This window comes from Pipistrellus hanaki, assembly GCF_964339955.1.
Source record: "Pipistrellus hanaki genome assembly, chromosome: 15".
Classification (NCBI taxonomy): Eukaryota; Metazoa; Chordata; class Mammalia; order Chiroptera; family Vespertilionidae; genus Pipistrellus; species Pipistrellus hanaki.
The window spans coordinates 37,884,196-37,904,402 of NC_140517.1; the positions used below are offsets into that span (position 1 = coordinate 37,884,196).

General features: G+C 51.3%; 1 protein-coding gene across 1 annotated transcript in view; it reads right to left on the reverse strand.

The window, feature by feature from the left end:
* Nucleotides 1–19,834, reverse strand: part of FCGBP (Fc gamma binding protein) — a gene marked incomplete at its 5' end in the record, with an annotated part of 36,841 nt that extends 17,007 nt beyond the window's left edge. Inside the window, 9 exons of the mRNA XM_084860905.1 lie at nucleotides 850–1,049; nucleotides 1,178–1,766; nucleotides 2,765–3,357; nucleotides 4,586–5,153; nucleotides 8,429–9,033; nucleotides 11,014–11,584; nucleotides 15,178–15,527; nucleotides 17,235–18,482; nucleotides 19,780–19,834. Coding sequence (XP_084717031.1) covers nucleotides 850–1,049; nucleotides 1,178–1,766; nucleotides 2,765–3,357; nucleotides 4,586–5,153; nucleotides 8,429–9,033; nucleotides 11,014–11,584; nucleotides 15,178–15,527; nucleotides 17,235–18,482; nucleotides 19,780–19,834 — 4,779 coding nt within the window. The remainder of the gene's footprint in view (nucleotides 1–849; nucleotides 1,050–1,177; nucleotides 1,767–2,764; nucleotides 3,358–4,585; nucleotides 5,154–8,428; nucleotides 9,034–11,013; nucleotides 11,585–15,177; nucleotides 15,528–17,234; nucleotides 18,483–19,779) is intronic.
* Between the last annotated feature and the right edge of the window lie 373 nt (nucleotides 19,835–20,207).

Below are 20,207 nucleotides of genomic sequence, written 5' to 3' on the forward strand. Positions count from 1 at the left end.
CTGGTTTGCTCTGCTCCCATCACATCATTCGGTGCAAGCTACTCAACTTCTTTGTGCCTCAGTTTCCACATCTGTAAGTTGCAGATAATAGTTACACCTACCTATGAAAGTATAACTGAGTTAGTAATACATGTAAAGTACCAGTGAAATGAGAAGGATTTCCTTGAAATCATACGGATTGGAGAGAAAATGGATAGAGATGAAACAAGATTGGGAAAATGTTGATTTTTTTTTAAGCTGAGTGGTGGGTATGTGAAGATTTATTACAGTTCTCTTTTTGTATATTTGAAAAAATGTCATAATGAAAAATGTATATATCATAGTGTAGTATAATACACATACCGCACTGAACACAATAACCGGTACATAGTAAGCACCATTTGCCCATGTGCCATTGCTATTATTCATGGGAGGAGAACATCAGGGAGGGCCCTGCGCTGGTGGTGCTCACAGTTCTTTGAGGGAGACAGACTTTAGACAAACACATTCAGATAAAAAGAAAAGGAGTAGCTGTGAGAGTGGGAGAGGGCGGCAGAGGGAGTTCGCCACCAGTGTAACAGAGACAAAATCTAGACCCAGATACAAAGCCAAAACTTGACCTGGGGAGCCAGGTCATATTTACAAAGGTCTTTCCCACCCCCATGGGGACATTGACCAAAGCTGGCAAAAGTGAGACCTGGGAGGAGCCAGGCAAGAGGGGACAAACCGGATCACAGTGGGGCCATGGGCTGTGGAAGAGGGTGGGTGGGCGGGACAGGAAGGATGCCAAGTGGACAGGCCGAGAGGTTGACAGGCAGTGGGAAGGTCCAGGATGAGACCCCAGATCTGCTCAGGATGACCAGTTCCTACCTCATAGTAGAGACCATCGTGGTAGCAGCCACATTTCTGGATGGGCACGCAGGATTGGCCGTCATAGAGAAAGCCGGGGTCACACTGGCAGCCCTCCGCACAGTCATCCGGGCACTGCGGGGCGGCACTGAGTGCAGAGCAGCTCAGGGAGCAGGTGTCTGCGCAGAGCTCATAGTGGCTGTTGGGGGGGCACTCCATCGCTGCAAAGAGTGGGTGTGGTTCAGAGCCCCTGGGAAGGAGGGGCTGCAGAGCCCAAGGTCTTCCCCGTCTGTGCCTCAGCCTCCCCCTCTCTGTCCTTTGGTCTCTGGCTTCCCTGCCCCTTACTCACGACAGAAAGATTCATTCCTCCAGGGTTTGACGGAGCCTCCAAGCGCCTGGCAAGCACTCACATAGGCGTGAATGTTACTGCAGAGAATGCTCTGCTGTCCTTCACCCACGCAGAGGTCAAAGACACAGTCATGCAAGGGACCTTGGGGATCGAGCAGCTTGTGGCAGGCGGCGAGTGGCCCGGTGGGGCTGGCGAGGAGCCCACAGAACTGCTCCTGCTGGTACTTGTTCTGCAGCTCAGGTCCACACTCCGGAGGGTTGCAGTCTTCGCCGGGCTTGCAGGCAGGTGGCAGCAGGCAGGGAGAGCCAGGCACGGCCTCCTCCCAGGAGTTGCCAAACTCATTGGGGCTGCCTGCCTGCGAGCCATCAGGCTTCTGGAAGTCATCCTTGGGGTCGCCGTTGTAGTTCCCGCACAAACCACATAACTGCTGGTAGTAGTTGCCTGGAACCGTGACCCGCACATTGTACACGAGGTCGTAGGCCACACGCAGGCCAAAGTCAGTCTGGATCACGACGTCTGAGCCGTGCTGGGAGGCACGGACCCGGCCCTGGGCCAGCACCACAGGCAGCTTCCTGTCCACACCGTCCACCTGGGAGGGAGGAGATGCCATGCTTCAGAGGGAACACTTGGAGAAGGCAGACCCTAGCCACGCCCCTGCCTGGCACTGAAGATCTGTGTGACCTTAGTTTCCATATTTGCAAACTTGGTAGAATAATAGTCTTAGAGTGGGTTGAATGGTGGTCCCCAAAAGAGAGGTCCACCAAGGACTTCAGAATATGACCTTATTCTAAATAAGGGTCTTTGCAAATGTAATTAGGATGATGATCTTGAGATGGGATCATCCTGGATTAGGGTGAGTCCTCTGTCCAATGGCAAATGTCCTTGCAAGAGCCAGAGAAAAGACACAGAACTACCAGAGAAGGCCAGCGGAGATGGATACAAGGACTGGAGTGGGGAGATGCAGTCAGAAGCCAAGGAACCCCCAGAACCTCCGAGAGCTGGGAGGGATGAGGAGGGATTCTCCCCTAGAGCCTTGGGAGGGGGTGCAGGCCGTGCCACCACCATGATTGTGACTTCGGACCTTCACAACTGTGAGGAAATAAATTTCTGTGGTTTGAAATCACGAGAAACCAATACCGGTCTCAGTGGAGTAAAACCTTACCAGTCACTGTTTCATCACCACTTCCTGCGGTGACTGACTCCAGAGACACCTGCCTGGGCTCAGACCAGCTCTGCCCCTTACCGTCTTCCTGTGCCCGCGGGCAGGAGAGTCCCCTCTCTATTCCCGCTGGGAGACTAGAGAAGTGACTGGGGCAGGGACCAGGATGGAGGGGGAGAGAGAGAGGTTGGGAATAGGGTGTAGGAGAGACATTCAGAGGGGGGTTTAGTCAAAGGGCAGAGAGAGGGAAGAATGAGCCACGTGAAAACAGGTCTCACGTCCCTTGGCTCCCACTCTGGGCTCTGATGGGCAAGCCCTCGCTTGGAGCCCCATGCCTCCCACATCCACTCTGAGCCCTGGGTCTCCCACCCACAGATCACCTTCCATCCCGGACCCCCACCTCCTGCAGGTCCCGCCCCTGCTCTCACCTTGACCTTCCACTGATTCTGCTCCAGCTGCAGGGTGAAGTTAGCCACCCGGACAGTGACCACCCGGGTCACACTGACTTTCCTATTGTTCCACTCCACGTTCTCCTGCAGGACAGCAAACTGGTCCAGGCCGGGCCGGTTCCCGCACGTCTGAGCCAGCACATACACGCAGGTGCCCATGAAATCGTACCGGCGGCCGTCGAAGGTGGTGTAGTGAGGGTCTCCTGATGCCTGGCAGGTGGCAGAGCCCACAGCCACGCAGCCCAGGAAGCCGCCAGACGGCTGGCAGGCCTCGTGCGGGCCGCAGGCGGAGGGCTTACAGGACACCAGGCCACCCTCCTGGCAGTGGCAGAGGGAGTCGCACCCCGGTCCAGGATAGAAGGTCTGTCCCGGAGGGTGATAGACGCCCTGGTGCAAGCAGCCGCAGGAGGACAGGGGCACGCAGGACTCACCACTGAGCGCAAAGCCCTCATCGCACACACAGCCCTCGTGGCAGTCGGAGCCGCAGCCCCCGGGCACTGGGAGGTCTCCGCAGGACAGCGGGCAGCCACGGGAACACTGCTCGTAGTGACTGTGGGGCGGGCAGCTCAGTGCTGCAGGGAAAGTGACTGTCAGAACTGAGAGTCCCTGACTCCAGTGACACAGTTGACCTCCTGACACACATGCATGTGCACACACTGTTCATACACACACACACACACACACACACACACACATTTGCATATAAGTGGTTCAGCTGCAAAGACTCCCTCTGTTGAGTGGGGCCTGGGGAAACAGATTATATCACAGTTAATCTGATACTGATAATTAGGATTCTTTTCTTACTTAACTGTGGTTTGGATCATCTGTAAGGTTTTCAGTGACCTTATTCAAATTGGTAACAAGTGCATATGTGGTACATATTTTAAACATACGTATGCATGTATATAGTGAGAGTGTATGTGTGATCTCTGCAGTGTATTTGTGAATGCAGTTCTCTTAGCTTCTTTATTCTATAGTAGGAGTAATAATTTTAAAGAAAAAAAATACACTTATGTATATTTAAACATGTGTTTTATATTTCAACAATAAATTTTAAAATGTAAAAACCAGCCGAAACCGGTTTGGCTCAATGGTAGAGCATCGGTCTGAGGACTGAAGGGTCCCAGGTTTGATTCCAGTCAGGGGCATGTACATTGGTTGCGGGCACATCCCCAGTGGGGGTTGTGCAAGAGGCAGCTGGTCGATGTGTCTCTCTCATCGACCTTTCTAGCTCTCTATCTCTCTCCCTTCCTCTCTGTAAAATATCAATAATATATATATATTTTTAAAAATGTAAAAACCAGGTGAAGGAATGCATGGCTCTGTGAACTTCTCTTATAGGTAAAAATTATAGGTAAGCAAAAATGTGTGAATACCATTCCTGTAGCCACATCGGCTGCACGGGTCTCAAACTGACTACCCAAAGGGCCAGGCAGATGCTGTACATGAGTGAAGTAGACCAGATGGAGACCAAGTAGAACTGAAGAGAGAACCGGGCTCCTTCTAAAGGCAGGACCACTGCTCGTCTCTGAATGACAACTGCCACATGGCAACCAGACCCAGGGCCACCAGACGTAGCCAGTCATCTTACAAATATTCATTGCATCTGTGATTTCCTAGCTGTTACGATCCTGGGCATGTAACTGATCCTTTCTGAGCCTCAGATTCTTATCTGTTAAATGGGTAAAACCACGGTTCCTACCTCATATGGCTATTATAAGAATTAAATGAATTAATGGCATTTATGCATTAATGAATACACACAAGACTGAGACCCCGGTTTTCACGACTGGTACTCACGGCAAAGTTTCTCACTCCTCCAGGGGTGCACAGTGGCCCCAGCGGCCTGGCACGCATCAGCATAGGTGGCTAACGCGTCACACAGTGGCCCAGACTGGCCTGGTAGCAGGCAGAGGTCGTAGACACAGTCGCGCATGGCACCCTGCGGGTCCAGCTTGCTGTGGCACTCCCGGAAGGGCCCTTTAGGGTCAGCAAGGATCCCACACTCCTTCTTGCTCTGCAGCTGCTGGGCCACCAGGGAATCCAGCTTGGGACAGTCACCTGGCTTGGTGGCTTCACAACCTGGCCTTGTCTCCTCCTGCCAGCTCTTCCCAAAGTCCAGCGCGTTGTCAGCTTGGCCCCCACCCCGCAGAGCGAGATCATCACCTGGGTTCCCATTGAAGTTCCCGCAGAGCCCACACAGGGCCCCGGCATAGCTTCCGGGCACCTTGGCAATCACACGGGCATTCCAGTCATAGGTGATAGTCAGGCCAAAGTCTGTGCGTATGACTGCATCTTGGCCCTGGCGGAACACCTGGACCTGCCCCTCTGCTGCCTGGAAGGGCAGGTACTGAAGGATGCCATCCACCTAGGTAAAGAGGCAGGAGAGCCACAGGGTCACTGTGTATTCATGGCCCTGTAGCCCAGCCCTCACTCCATCAGCTCCAGCGAGTCTCAGCTTCTTGCTATTCCCTTGAACACATTATGCCTGGTCCCACCTCAGAGTCTTTGCACTTGCTGTTCCCTCTGCCTAGCACACCTTTCACCTCTCTTCACACTTCAAGCACCAACTTAAATCCAAGTCCCTAACTCTGTCTCCCCATGACCTCCCTGACCTCACTTCACACCCTCCCCCTCACTCATTCTGCTCCAGCCACACTGGCTTTCTTGGTATTCCTCTAACTCTCCCAGTTTAGTCTAACTTTAGGGCCTTTTCACTTTGCCAGGAACATCAGCTAGTACTTTTGTCCTGGCTGCTTTCCCCTCATCCTTCGGTACTTGGCTTAAATCCAAGTCCCTACTCTAGAAGGTGCTGCTTAACCTTGGCTCTCTCCACCTTTGTGCATACATCACTCGCTTAGCCTCCTTGATGTCTCCCTGAAAGTATCAAGTGCATTCCCTCCTCAGGGCCTTTGCACTTGCTTTGCCCTCTTCCTAGAATACCACCCATCACTCTTTACCTGGCCACCTCTACCTCACCTTTTAGGTGCCAGCTTTGCTCCAAACCCTTTACCGTGGCCTAAAAAGGCCTACCCTGTTTCCCCGAAAATAAGACAGTGTCTTATATTAATTTTTTCTCCCAAAGTTGCGCTAGGTCTTATTTTCAGGGGATGTCTTATCTTTCCATGTGCTAGGTCTTATTTTCGGAGGATGTCTTATTTTCGGGGAAACACGGTAGATGATCTGAGCCCCAAGACTCTTCAATTTAATGATTCCATTTCCCACCCCTGAAACTTCAGTCATGCAGGCATTTTGACATTTCCCTGAACTCAACCAGCTCAGCCCAGCCACAAGGCCTTTGCACTTGCTGTACCCTTCGCTGCCACGTTTCTACCCTCTTCCTCATCCCTATTCTTTGCCTGGCTGCTTCCACCTCTCAGCTTAAAATAGAACCCGTCTACCCACAAGGCCCTGCTTGTCCCCACTGTCTGATCACATCTCCTAGCAGCCTCCATCTTCCTAATCTCACTCTCTCAGGGCAACCTCATTGGCCCCAGGCTGTTCTACACGCTTCAAGCTCAGTCCGGCCTCAGCCTTTGCACCTATCTTCCCCTTGCCTAGCAATAACTACTTTTCACCTGGGTCTCTTCCTCGTCTTTCAGCTTTTAGCTTAAATCAAATGTCTCCATCATAGCAGTCCCCTCCATTATCCCCTGCCTCATTCCCCCCTTTCTCTCTCTCTCCTAGCCCCACCGGCCTCCATGATGTTCCTCTACCTCTCATGTTTGTTCTTCCCTCAAAGTCTTTGCACTTGCTGTTCTTTCTAGCAGAACCCCTTTCCATCCACTCCCTGCCTGTTCCATCTCTTTCTTCAGGAGAGGCAACAGAAGGTAGTGTTTGAGAGTATGGACTCTGGAGAAGCTTGGCTTCAAATCCTGGCTCTGCCACTCATTGGCTGTGTACCCTTGAGTAAGTAGTCACTTAACCTCTCCATGCCTCAGTTTCCTCATCTAACAAGATTAGCTGTTTCACAACGTTGTTGAAGAAATTCATTGAGTTACTGTAGGTCAAGCATTTAACAAATAGAATCAAGAATATATGGCAAGCCAAAACCGGTATCCGGTTTGGCTCAGTGGATAGAGCGTCGGTCTGTGGACTGAGGGGTCCCAGATTCGATTCCAGTCAAGGGCATGTACCTTGGTTGCGGGCACATCCCAGTAGGGGGTGTGCAGGAGGCAGCTGATCAATGATTCTCTCTCATTGATGTTTCTAACTCTCTATCCCTCTCTCCTCTATAAAAAAAAAAAAATCAATAAAAATATATTTTAAAAAAAGAATATATGGCTATTATTATCCAAACCTCCACTTAATGTCATTTCAGAGAGGTGAGAACGTAAATATTGGCATTTGTGTCTTCTGCTTATCCAGGGGCTTCTCTATGTCAAACACTAGGCTTTATGGGCAGAATTTCCTTTACTCCAACATCGTTGGATTTACAGGATTAAGAGTATGTCGCTGAAACCGGTTTGGCTCAGTAGATAGAGTGTCGGTCTGTGGACTGAAAGGTCCTAGGTTCGATTCTGGTCAAGGGCATGTACATTGGTTACGGGCACATCCCTGGTGGGGGTTGTGCAAGAGGCAGCTGGTCGATGTATATCTCTCATCGATGTTTCTAGCTCTCTATCCCTCTCCCTTCCTCTCCATGAAAAATCAATAATATATATATATATATATATATATATATATATATATATATATTTTTTTTTTTTTTTTAAGAGTTAAGGCATGTCAAGTGTTTGGCACAGTGCCTGGCACATGGAAAATCCCCTTGGTTTTCCATTTCCCACTCATCTTCCCCCTGAAAGCCTGGGCCATTGTCCCAACCTTCTGGATAATAATTATCAGCTATTGTTGTGAATCAGACCACAACCCACCTCTGGGCTTTTATCTTGACTTCTGCGGGGAGGTGGACTGTTTGAGAGCCCTCTGCCCAGAACCATGCTGCTCTTTGGGCTCCCCCCCCCCACACCCCCCTAACACACACTCCTCTAGTTCCCGACCTCTTACTGGTCACCTTACCCTCTGAAAACCAACCGTAAAATGCATAAATCTATAACTCTGGAGGGTTCATGTCAACACAATATTAAGTTAACGTGTTCTGAACATCTGCTGGACCTCAAGGGTCTTTTCAACACTCTCCTAATATTAACTGGGCAAGTTCTCACAACCACCTTGTGAAGCGGCTTCCACTTGAGGCACCTTCTTATTCTCTCATTTGACAGTGGACAAAACTAAGGCCGGGAGAGCCCATCACAGTCAGGGAGAGGCCGCAGCGCCTGTGTGGGGACCCTGGCTTTCATCACTGACCACAGGCCTCCTGACAGCTTCACCCTCTTTGGGAGAAATGCCCGCACCTCCACCTCCACCTCCACCTCCACCTCCACCTCCACCTCCACCTCCACCTCCACCTCCACCTCCACCTCCACCTCCACCTCCACCTCCACCTCCACCTCCACCTCCACCTCCACCTCCACCTCCACCTCCACCTCCACCTCCACCTCCACCTCCACCTCCACCTCCACCTCCACCTCCACCTCCACCTCCACCTCCACCTCCACCTCCACCTCCACCTCCACCTCCACCTCCACCTCCACCTCCACCTCCACCTCCACCTCCACGGGGCCCTGGGTGCTTGATGCTCACCAGCACTTGCCCGGGATGCTCCCGGCGCACCTCCACCTTCACGCCGTGGGCCTCCAGGCGCACGGCACGCGTGTAGCTAACGGTCTGGCTACCCCGATGCTCATTTTCCACCAGCACCCGAAAGGCGGGCAGAGCTGGGTTCTGGCCGCACGAGCCGGCCAGCAGGTAGGTGCAGGTGCCCATGAAGTCAAAGCGCCGGCCATCGAAGCTCACGTAGTGTGGGTCCCCCGACGCCTGGCAGCTCCCGAAGCGGTCGGGATAGCAACCCAGGAGGCCGTTCTGGATGCGGCAGCGCTCGCCGGCGGGACAGCCCTGCGTGTCGCTGCAGCTCACCTCCCGGGTGGCGCCGTTGCAGGTGCAGCGCCGCCTGCACCGATCGTCCGCCCACACCTGCTGGCCGGGAGCCAGCGGACGGCCCTGGTAGATGCAGCCGCAGGACGAGGCCGCCACACACGCGCCGCCGCTGGCCACGAAGCCCGGGAGGCACGCGCAGCCCTCCACGCATGGGCGCCCCGAGCAGTTGGCGGGAGCAGCAGTGGGGTTGCAGGAGGCGGGGCAGGCGGGGCCACAGGGCTCGTAGCGACTGTTGGCAGGGCAGCTCAGGGCTGTGGGGACACAGGGATAAGGGGTCAGGTCAACACAGTGGGGTCCTCGAGTGACTCTCCTCTCAGTCTGGAAAGTCCCAGGACTTCCCTCCCAAAGAGCCCTGATCCTCCCCCAGCGCTCCCCATCCTTCAGGTGCTCAGGCCTCAAACCTCAGAGACAGAGTTGACCCCTCCTCCCTTCATTCCCTGGACAACCAACCGGTCAGCAAATCCTGTGAGTTCCATATTCAAAGCCTACCCAGAATCTGCCCCCTTCTCTTATCATCACCGTCCTCACCCCCACCTACCCACTCCAGCAGCCTCCTGCTGGCTCCCCTCTGCCCCCACTATGCCCCACAGTCTGTCCTTCACAGGCAGCCACAGGGACCCTGTGAACACCTGAGTCAGAGGACATCCGTCTCCTGCTCAGAGCCCATGTGTGGCTCTGTCTTGTTCAGAGTGAAGGCCAGAGTCCTGGTGGCCCACGGGGCCTCACAGCATCTGCCCTCATCACCTCTTATCCTCTCCTCTCATCCTCTCTTTGGCTCACTCTGCCTAGCCACAGTGGCCTCCTCACAGATCCTCATGGCTCAGGCCCCTATGCCTGTGTTGGACTTTCCTTAGAAGGCAATACAGCATGTTATTAAGAGAAGGCTACTGAAGTTCAGATGGGCTGGGTTCAAATCCTGGCTCTCCCTTCTTAGCTGTGTGGTCATGAGCAAATGATTCCCACTGCCCTGTGTCTCAGTTTCCCCCTCAGTAAAATGGGATAATAATAGCACCGACCTCACAGGCTGTTGTGAGGAGTAGATGAGCCCATCTGTGTAGATCATCCCATAAGCATCATTTATATTACTTAGCTGACTCTGCCTTAGTTTCTGCCCCAATGTCACCTCCTCAGAAAGTTGTTCCCTAAGTACCTTCTTCATGACCCTCCCATTTGCTCTTATTACATAAACTTTATTCCTTTTGCTCTCTGGAGATACTCCACGGTTTATTGCTTACTGGCTGTCTTCCTGATAAGACATAAGTTCTGTGAGAGGGGGACCAGGTCTGCCCAATCACAGCTGAATCCTCAGCACCAAGGACAGGGCCCTTCCCAGTGGATGAGTGAACTCCCTGGTTCCTCTTCTGCACTAGGCATTAGGGAACTCTGCAGAGCGGAGTGAGAACTGGGCAGTAAGGACACACAATGACCAAGACAAACCCCAAACAGCCCCAGTATCTACTCCAGACTTACTCCTCCTCCAGAGTAGGATAGGATGGGCCTGGGATAGGATGCCTCTTCCTCTCTTCCTTCTAGCCTTTCTGTCTCCTGAACATTTCTCTGAGAACCTCACAGGGGCAGGGGCAGGTGGGTGTACATCACCAGCTTGGAGACGGGGACAGATAAGGACTTGGGAATGCTTGATGAATGGATGCAGAAATGAGTGAAAGGATGATTAAGGGGGTGGACACCTGACTAAGGAGCTTGGAATTCATCCAGAGGACACTGAGGAGTCATGGAAGGGCTATAAAGAATTGCTCACATTTCTGCTTCGGGAGTCTGAGGATGACCTCTCATGCCAAGTTTAGTATGTGCTCTTCCTTAAGCCTGGAACTCCCTTCCTGCTCCCCTTTTCCTAGCTAGTTCCTAGTCCTCCTATGAGTTGTTGATTTGGCATCCTTTTCTCTAATAAATCCTCCTTAATCCCCCAGACTGAGTCTGAAAGCTTTTCTAGTCTCCCATAGACTCCTTGGACTTCCCCCATCCTTGCCCTGACCATTCTGTCTATGCCTCCACAACTTAGCCATGACCATCTGGACTGTCACTGTCAAGTGATACGTCTGCCTCAACCTTAGGCTCACTGTGGACACAGCCTGGCCATCTTGGCCATCTCCATGTCCCTGACATGACCCAGCTCCAGGCTGAACCACATCAAGTGTTCTGGTGTTGAGCATAAGTAAGGGGTCCCCTGCCTCTCTCCATGTGTTCCCAGCCCCAACCAGGACATCACTCACGGCAGTTGGCTGGTGACCTCCAGTCCTTGATAGAGACGCCAAGCTCCAGACAGGCCTGGGCATAGACGCTGAGGCTACGGCACAGGCTGGAGCGGTCCCCATTGAGCACACACAGGTCGTACACACACTCCTTCAGGAAGGGCAAGGGGCTCAGAGTATCATGGCAGGCGGCAAAGGGGCCATTAGGCTTGGTCAGCATGCCGCATAGACGGTCGCCCTCATAGTGCTGGGCCTGGCCTGGGGTACAGGAGGGACAGTTGCCTTGGCAGCTGTCCTCACACAAATAGTCCCCGTCATCCAGCCTCCAGCTATCGGCAAACTCCTCAACGTTAGGCGCCTGATCCCCATAAGGTGTGAGGAAGTCATCAGTGGCATTGCCGTTATAGTTGCCACACAGTCCGTGCACCTGGCCTTGGAAGCGTGTGGGCAGGCTCAGTGCCAGCTGGCAGTCCCAGTTGTAGGAGACCATCAGCCCGAAGTCCAGCTCCACTATGGCCCGAGTCCCACTCTGGTACACACGAAAGCGACCCTCGGCCAGGGAAGCAGGCAGGCGTGAGCGCTGGTTGTCGATCTGCAGAAGGATGAGGAGGGAGGGGAGTGGTCACATTATGTGGTCCGGCCTTCAGACCCTCATCTCCTCCTACTGGCTTCCCTGCCCCAGCTTGCAGTGGGATTCCCCCCTCCTGTTACCAATCAAACCTCAGGATCTTTGCTGTTGCCTATCCCTGTGGAATGAAATGTTCTTCCCCTAGATGCTCACTTCCCCACCTCTTACAAAAGCTTTCCTCAAATGTCGCCATCTCAACAAGGCCATCCTTAACCATCCTATTTTATATGGCTACTCTTTCCTGCTCTATTTTGTTCTCATAGTTTCTAACCTTCTAATATATCATTTGCACATATCATCTGTCTAACTCCATAGACTGCCAGGTGTCCACAAAGACAGGGATCGTTGTCTACTTTGATCCCTACTTCATTCCCAGTGCCTAGAGCATACCTGGTAGAACAGCAGGCACTCAGTGAGTGGATGAGGGCATTGCTGGGTCAAATAAACACTCACTGGGCACTCACTCTGCCTAGCCTGTGCATGGAAATCATGGAGATCCAGCGATGACCAAGACAACTGCCCCTACTCTCATGGTAAAGACAGCCCTTTCACTAGAAAGGTAAGAATGGGCAGGCCTGGGGTGGAGGCACAAGAGGCTGTGGGAACCTAGAAAGGGCCAGACCCAACCTTGCAGGTCAGGGGAGGCTTCCTGGAGGAAGTGACAGCTGAGCTGAGCTGTAAAAGATTAGTAGGAGAGAACCATGGACATAGGGATTAGGAAGAGTATTCCTTTGGAAATGTCCCAGTGGAGAGGGTCTGCCAGAAGATAGGAGTATGTCCCTCTGTCCTTTGGACACATTTCCTCTTCCTGAGCATCTCTTTCTTATGCTTTCTCCACATATTCTCATCTTAGACAAGAGTAGGAGGTGTAAAAATGGAGTAACAGGCAGAAGGAATAGCATGATTGGTGTTCTGAAGATATGATAAAACACTCATTCATTCATTCATTCATTCAGTTAATCAGCAAAGCCTCTAAGAGTCCTACTGTGTGTCCAGGTCTGTGATAGGAAGTGCTATGGACATAGCAGTGACCAAGACAGCCTGGGGCTTCACACATATAGGCTCTCAGTCCAGGGATCACTGTTCAAATCTATTGCTCTGCAAGAGCAGTGATCTCCTTTTTAAAATAATACAACTAATATTTGTCCATTACAGAAAACTTCCCAAATGTGTCTGAGCAAAACAGAAAAGACAAATCACCCATATTGCTGTAGACACACACACAGCATTTATAAATCCTGAAATATTTTTGTCTTCTACCTTTAAATACATTTATCTTTTTCTAAAAACATAAATGAGACCATGCTAATGTCATCATTTCATGAACTCCTTTGTTCTCCTAACATCTTGTGGACATCCTGCCATGATTCTACCAATGTGCCAGGTCACTGACAAAAGCAATGGACCCTCTTCCTGAATTTTGCACACCGCATGTGCAAAATTCTGCATATAATTTCAAGGGATTTGAAGCTCCCCTTAGCTTGTGCTCAATCCCCTTAGATCTCAATCCACCTGGATGTTAATCTCTCAGATCCACCTGCACACTCATAAAATGAGGGAGGTCTGAGAATATTCACTGCAGTACCATTTGACATCAAGAGCAAAGTGTCCATCCCCGGGGGACTGAGTTCAATGAACTCATGCAATGGAGAAGGGTGCAGCTGTAAGAAAGGAAGGGAAGGCTCTCTATCCACCGACATGGAAACAGAATGGATGGTTCAGTGCAAAAAGCAAAGTGCAGAGCAGAGCACACAGTACAGCACACTCTTCTAAGACAGGGGAGAGGTAAGAATGGGTGTTTGTATTGGCATAAAGAAACCCGCCTAGATGGACACCCAAGGAATGAGTAAAGTGTTACCTGTGGGGAGTGGGAGAGGATCAGATGAAGATAGGCTAAAAGCAAGCCCTCTCACAACATGCTCTTTCTTTGTTTTGAGCTATGCAAAGGCTTTATCTTTTAAAAAGTTAATTGCAGCCAAAACCGTTTTTGGCTCAGTGGATAGAGCGTCAGCCTGCAGGCTGAAAGGTCCCGGGTTCGATTTCGGTCAAGGGCATGTGCCTTGGTTGCAGGCACATCCCCAGAAGGGTGTGTGCAAGAGGCAGCTGATAGATGATTCTCTCTCATTGATGTTTCTCTATACCTCTCTCTTCCTTCCTGTGAAAAAATCATTAGCAATATATTTAAAATATATATTTTTTAAAAAGTTAATTGCAGTAACATGGGAGAACCTCACATTATTATGTTGAGACTGGATGATTCCATTAATATGAAGTTCTTGAACAGACAAAACTAATCTATGGAGGAAAAAGCCCCAAACTGTGATTGCATTTAGGGTAGGCTGGGATTTGTTTCAGAAGGGGCATAAGGAAATGTTCCAGAGTGATGAATTAATGCAGGTTTGGGTTGCACATTTGCCAAAACTCAGTGAACTGTTCACTTCAAATGTGTGGCTTTTATTATGTATAAATTTAATTTCAAAAGTAAGCAATAAGAAGTGTAAAAATAATATATTCCAGTTATGATATGGATGTTGAAGACTTTGGGGGTGAAATATACTAGTGTCTGGAACTTACTTTGAAGTGCATAAAAAATAAGATGGGTTGTTGAATGGACAGAGAGATGAGCAGATGATACATGTGTGATAAATCAGGAAGACTGAAATGTTTAGTCGAGATCAGGGGAACCTTTTTTCTGCAGAGCGCCATTTAGATATTTATAACATCATTATTAAGCCATACAAAATTATCAGCTTAAAAGTTAGCCTGCTATATTTGGCCAATGCCTTGGTAGGGTCAGACCGAATGACTTCAGGGGCCTTATATGGCCCTCTGACCAGACATTCCCTATCCCTGATCTATTGTAGATAATTGGCATACGAGTGTTCACTGCACAGTGATTTTAACTTTTCAGATGTTTGAACATTTTCATAATAACATGGTAGAGGGAAATGAATAATTGCTGTAGGGTGTTATTGTATTGTATTTACCAGAGGCAAAAGGACTACAAGTTAAAAATAGGGACCTGTGAGCCAGCCTACCTGTGTTCCCAGCTCCATCGCCTATAGCTCTAAGACCATCGGAAGTCACACATCTCTCTGGACCTCAGTTTCCTCATCTAAAAGCATTGATAATAATAATAGTGCCTACCCTACAAACTGTGAATAGTAAGTGCATTAAAACCTGGAAAACGCATACTAATCTGGCACATAGTGCTCACTAAAGTTAGTGTTTGGCCACTTAAGAAATTCCCCATTTGGGGACATTTTGTTTTCTTTTTTCCCTACCATTATTGTTGTTGATTGCTATTACAAACCACATGGGCATAAACTTTCCCCCCTAACCGTATCTCTGAGCATCCTTAAAAATTTTAGAAGTACATGGCTGGACAAAAAGATTCTGCCACCGATTTTCAAATCCCTCCTTCCCAACCCCCACATCCTGGGCCCACTTCTTATACCCTCCACTAGGATTACCCCCCCCCCCCCCCCCACACACACACGCTTTGCTCCTCCTTCTAACTGATGGGCATTATAACCTGAAAACGCAGGATTCCTTACCCGGGCGAAACCAACTTCTCCGCGGGCCAGCGACACGGAGTGGCTGTAGGCCTGCACGGTGACGAAGCCCACGTAGGAGACCCTGCGGCTGCCGCGGTGCTCGTTCTTGGCCTCCACGCTGAAGGCCGGCAGGGTTTGGTCCTCGCTGTTCAGCTCCACCATCGTGTACGTGCACGTGCCCATCATGTCATAGCGGCGGCCATCGAAGGTGGTGTAATGGGGGTCACCCTGGGCTCGGCAGACGGCCACGGAGCCTGGCACGCACCTGGGATGCCCGTCCACCATCTTGCAGAGCTGCGAGGGAGCGCACTGCACGTCTTCGCAGGAGGTCTTCTCCGCGAGCAGCAGGGCTGGGAGGGAGGAGGGGCGGCCAGGGAGAAGTTAGCAATGTCCAGTGGCTGGGAGTCCTGGCGCAATCCCGTGCAGGGGGTTTGGGCAGTGTGCTCACAACTACCCATTTTAGAAGTGGGGAAACTGAGGTCTGGAGTCGCACGGGGAGAGCTGCTCAGGCCTAAGCCGAGCCCAGGTTTCCTGATTCCCTGGTTTAACACAGCTCAGCCCAGAGAACTGGAAGGTAGCGGGAAAGGACCGGCAGGAGCAGTCAGGGCAGACCTAATTCATTAATTTCCTCTCCCTGTTTCCTCCTCTCCTACCCTCTCACTCAGGTCACTCACTAAGGCAGAAGATGGAAGACAGAGACTGTTCAACAGAATGGGAATGACAGTGGGGTCAGGCTATCCAGGTCAGAATCCCGACTCAACCAATCAGCTGGACAAGGAATGGTAAACTCTGTGCCTCGCTTTCCTCACTGGTGACATTGATGACAATGATTCCTTCTTCACGGGGATTTCTGGGGAAGGGGTGCTGCCAGGTTTAAATAAGCGAAAACAAGGAGGGCTGGGAACTGCCCCAGAGGTTACAATTAATCGCCTACCCCTTCTCCATTCTACTATGGAAGCCCAAAGTGGCCCTTTGAGATCGAGTGGTTTATGCCATGGAGGAGCGGAGGGAGGGGCATTTTTGCCAGTATTGGGAACCCCAGTGTCTAGGGTACTAGCTTAAGGGGTTAGAGGTTCCAAATAAGGAGAAACAGTTTCTGCTCCTCTGCTTCCTGTCTTCAGAAGCTCTTGCCTTCTGTCTACTCAGAATCACAGCCCTACTCGCTTGCCAGGTACTCCCAAAGTGCTTTAAAAATGTTTACAAATTGCACCCGTGAAGGGGGTGCTGTTACTATCCCCATTTTACAGAAGTGGAAACTGAGGCCCCCAGAGGTGAAGTCATATGCCCCAGGTCACACAAGCAGAGGTGGTATTTGAACCCCAGAAACCTGGCTCTCCCATCTGTGCCATCGAGTGCTGCCCTGCCTGGAAGCAGCCCTCGATGTGCTGAGCCTGAGGTTCCATTTAGGGCAGGTCCTGGAGACGAACTACGTTAACGCGTGTGAGGCACCTGGTATGTTGAGAGAGAAATACCCCAGCATGGGAGGCATCATCATTATCATACTTTTAGGTCTCCTAAGTTTGGGCATAAACATTCCAAAGCAAGTGTGGGAGAGTATCATTTAGCAACTGGTATAGTGGTGTATCAGTTGCTAAAATATAAAAATATTTACAAACAAATTGGTAAAAAGCTGTTAACCCATTCCTGCCCTCGAATAGTCCTCTCTCTCACACATTGGCTCTCCCCTAAAACCCCTTCCCCAATTTCTCCTCAAAAGCAACAGACCAGGGGCTAATGCCAGATACCGTGGGGGCTTCTAGGACCCTGCTTCATGTGCTGGTATCTCTTCCCATGTGTGAGACCCTGGACCTCACCTGCTGCTAAACATTTAGAGTAGAGTGTTTCTTGTGGGGCGGGGATATAGAGAGGGGCTGGGAAGCCTTAAGGAAAGGAAGGATGACAGAGAGGACGGTGGTGTGTGTGTGTGTGTGTGTGTGTGTGTGTGTGTGTGTGTGGTAGGGGGAACAGCAGGAGAGCAGGTGGGTAAGAAAAGGGGAAAGGCAAGAGAGCCCACAAGGGGACACTTGGTGGACAGGGTGGCGTTTCCCATCACTCACTCTGGCTGCAGGCAGCGGCTGTCCCGTAGCCCCCGGACTGGCTCAGCCAAAAGGTGAGCAGCCCGAAGCTGGCATTGGCCATGGCCATGTGGATCATGTTAGCACCGCTTAAGTCCACTTCAGCATATGAGAACTTGCTGCCTGGAACCGTTACCCAGGTGAGCCCGGGCCCCAGCCTGTGTCCATCGATGGTCAGCTTGTCAGCATCCTTCGTCTGTGCCATCACGAGAGCCACACCTTTAAAGCCTGGGAAGTTATTGACCACATAGGCAGGGCAGTAGGCCTCCACATCTGGGATCAGGACTAAGTAGGGGTCATAGGTCACTCTCTCCCTTGTGCCACCCGCGCCAAACAACAGGACTTGAATGCCCACATCTGCAGATAGGAAGAGTGGCCAGTTTGGCCGGATCTCAAACTCAATCACATCACCCTCCTGGAGTCCCCTGGAGCCGATGACATTCCCGTGGTTGTAAGTCAGCTTTGTGGGCTGGCTGGCCACAGCATAGACCAGATCAAAGCGGGTCTGGGAGGCCAGAGGGGGCACCACATAGTGGGTGCCCCAGGCAGACGTGGGTAACAGCTGCTCCAACACATGGTTGCAGTTTGTGTGTTTCTGGGCACAGCTGTGGCCGGAGAGCACAACCACAGGGTTACTGGCTGTGACCTTTGATCCTGAGAGATCAGCCGTGCTCTGTACCTGGGCCACTTCGTAGGGCTTGAGATTCACAGTTAGGACACTGCCCCCTGGGTAGAAGTTGCCCATGAATGTCACTGCCCCTTTCAGCTGCACACTGATCTTGGCACCCTTTGCACCAGCCACCACGGCAAACTCCTTGACATTCTTAGCCGAGGCACTAGGGGGTGTGAACACAAAGTACTCTGTTCCCAGGGCGCCGATGGGCTGCAGCAGTGTCAGCTCCTCCGTGTTGGGCTTAGTGTTTATGGCCTGCACAGAGATGTTGCGGTCAGAGTGGATCAATACCGCGTGCTGGAAGAGATTGCTGCCGATCATCTCAGCCTTGGTGCCGATGTTGACCATGACCGACTGCCCAGGCTTCACTGTGACATCCTGCGAGGTGCCATCTGCCTGGCTGAGGATGGCAACTGAAGCAGGGCTGTCCGACAGACTGGTGAGGAGGAGGTGGAGCTTGCCTTTGGCGTACCCGGGCTGGTAGTTCTGCAGGAAGGCTGTGAGGAATTCCTGTCCTCCAGCCTCGCTGGGGTCCACTGAGGCCTCCTGGGTCAACCCTGGGGTAAGAAAATGCACTCATGGGTCTACTTATCCGTCAGAGAAGTAACCCCTAGCCCTGTGCCTGGATAACCTGTTAAATATTAACTTGGGCTTTCCCCCCTCTTTTCTCTTCCCTTTCTCCTTTTTCTTGCAGCATTTACCTACCAGCCTTTCTGACTTTGTCTCCCAAAAGCTTGAATTTGGACAGAGATCTCAAATTCAAGTGTGAGGCAAGTAATGTAAACATGAGAAACAGTTTGGGTGGTGATTGTGCAGCGGAGCATTCAGACACATCAAAAGTGGGGTGTTGCTACTAGCTTTAGCCTGTTGTTATTTTGACAGCTTATCGGCTCTTTTTCCCTTTTTCATGCCAGATTTTACTTTTTTCTCTTTTGCAAGAAACTGGCTTTCTGAATTTCCATGTTAAATCTCCAACCCAAAATTGTTTTTAAGCACTATGGGGCCCAAAGTGGCTAGATTCAGTTGCCAGTTTGTGGTGATAGAACTGGAGGTGGGGTGGGGAGTGTGAAGTGGGTAAAGGGGAAGAAAGGAGTTATGGAGTGTGAGTAAAATATCTCCAAGAAATAGAGAGCATTTGGTACTTTTCTCAACACCCCCAAAAAGAAAGAGATTCTCCAGGAGGGAGGGAAGGAGGGAGGGAGGGAGGAGGAGAAGGAGGAGGAGGAGTAGGGGAGGAGGGGGAGGAAGAAGAGGAGGAGAAGAAGGAAGAAGAGGAAGAAGATGAGAAGGAGAAGGAGAAGGAGAAGGAGAAGGAGAGAAGAGGGAGAGAAGAGGGGGAGGAGGGATCTATGGGGTCTTGGGAAGACTGTGAGGTTATAGAAGAAGTGCCTGCTGAACGAGGGGGCCCTTGAAGGGTATCCTGGTGTCCATGGGGCCAAGGAATCAGGTGTCCCATCTTGGTGTCCCATCCTCCCCCCATTCCTTTGGTTTACTTAAGACTCCAGTCCTGGACCCTGGAGAACTGGGCACCAAATCTGCCAAGAATGACTTTAGTGAAATTCTCCATTAACTCAGCAGAATAATTGTTAGGCTCTAAACTTTAGTTGCAGAAAATCAAGGGAGTGGTTGTTCTTGCATCTTGAATTGGGGACTACGGTGTTCACCTCAATTCTATCACAGTTCTGCAAAGCCCAAGGGCCCTCTCTCCCATTGCAACTAGCCTAGGGTGACACTGGGAGATGGATTTGTGGAGAGGACACAAATGGAGGGTGCTTACTTAGGCAGGCAGAGTCAAGAACAAGAACAAGGATCAAACTGGAACAAGAACAGGGATGGAATCTTGGTTTTACTTACCCCACAGGAGGGTTGCTCCAGCCCAGAGTGTCCACCAGCTCCGCAGGAAACCCATGTCTGCAGTGAGGAAAAAGAGGGAAGTCATAGGAAGTTGGCCTGTCGCTCCTAATGGAAGCTATCTCAGAAAGAACAGAAGGGCCCAGGCTCAGGACAATGGCCACCTGGACAGCAGGAAGGCTTGAGTGGGCTGGATCCAAGGGCCAGTGTGTATAGGGTTAGTTGGATGTCCAGTGGGTCTGGGGATGGGGTGGGGAGGGCAGGACAGGGGCAAGAATAGGGAATTGGTTGTCCATTGGGTCTGGGAATGGGGTGGGGAAGCCTAAGGTCAGGGGCAAGAGGAGGAGACCTGATGTCCTATTGCCAAAGGAGACCCAGCCTCTCTCACCTGCAGGTCCCTGGAGCTTCAGGGTTAGCTCCTGGGCTGGGCT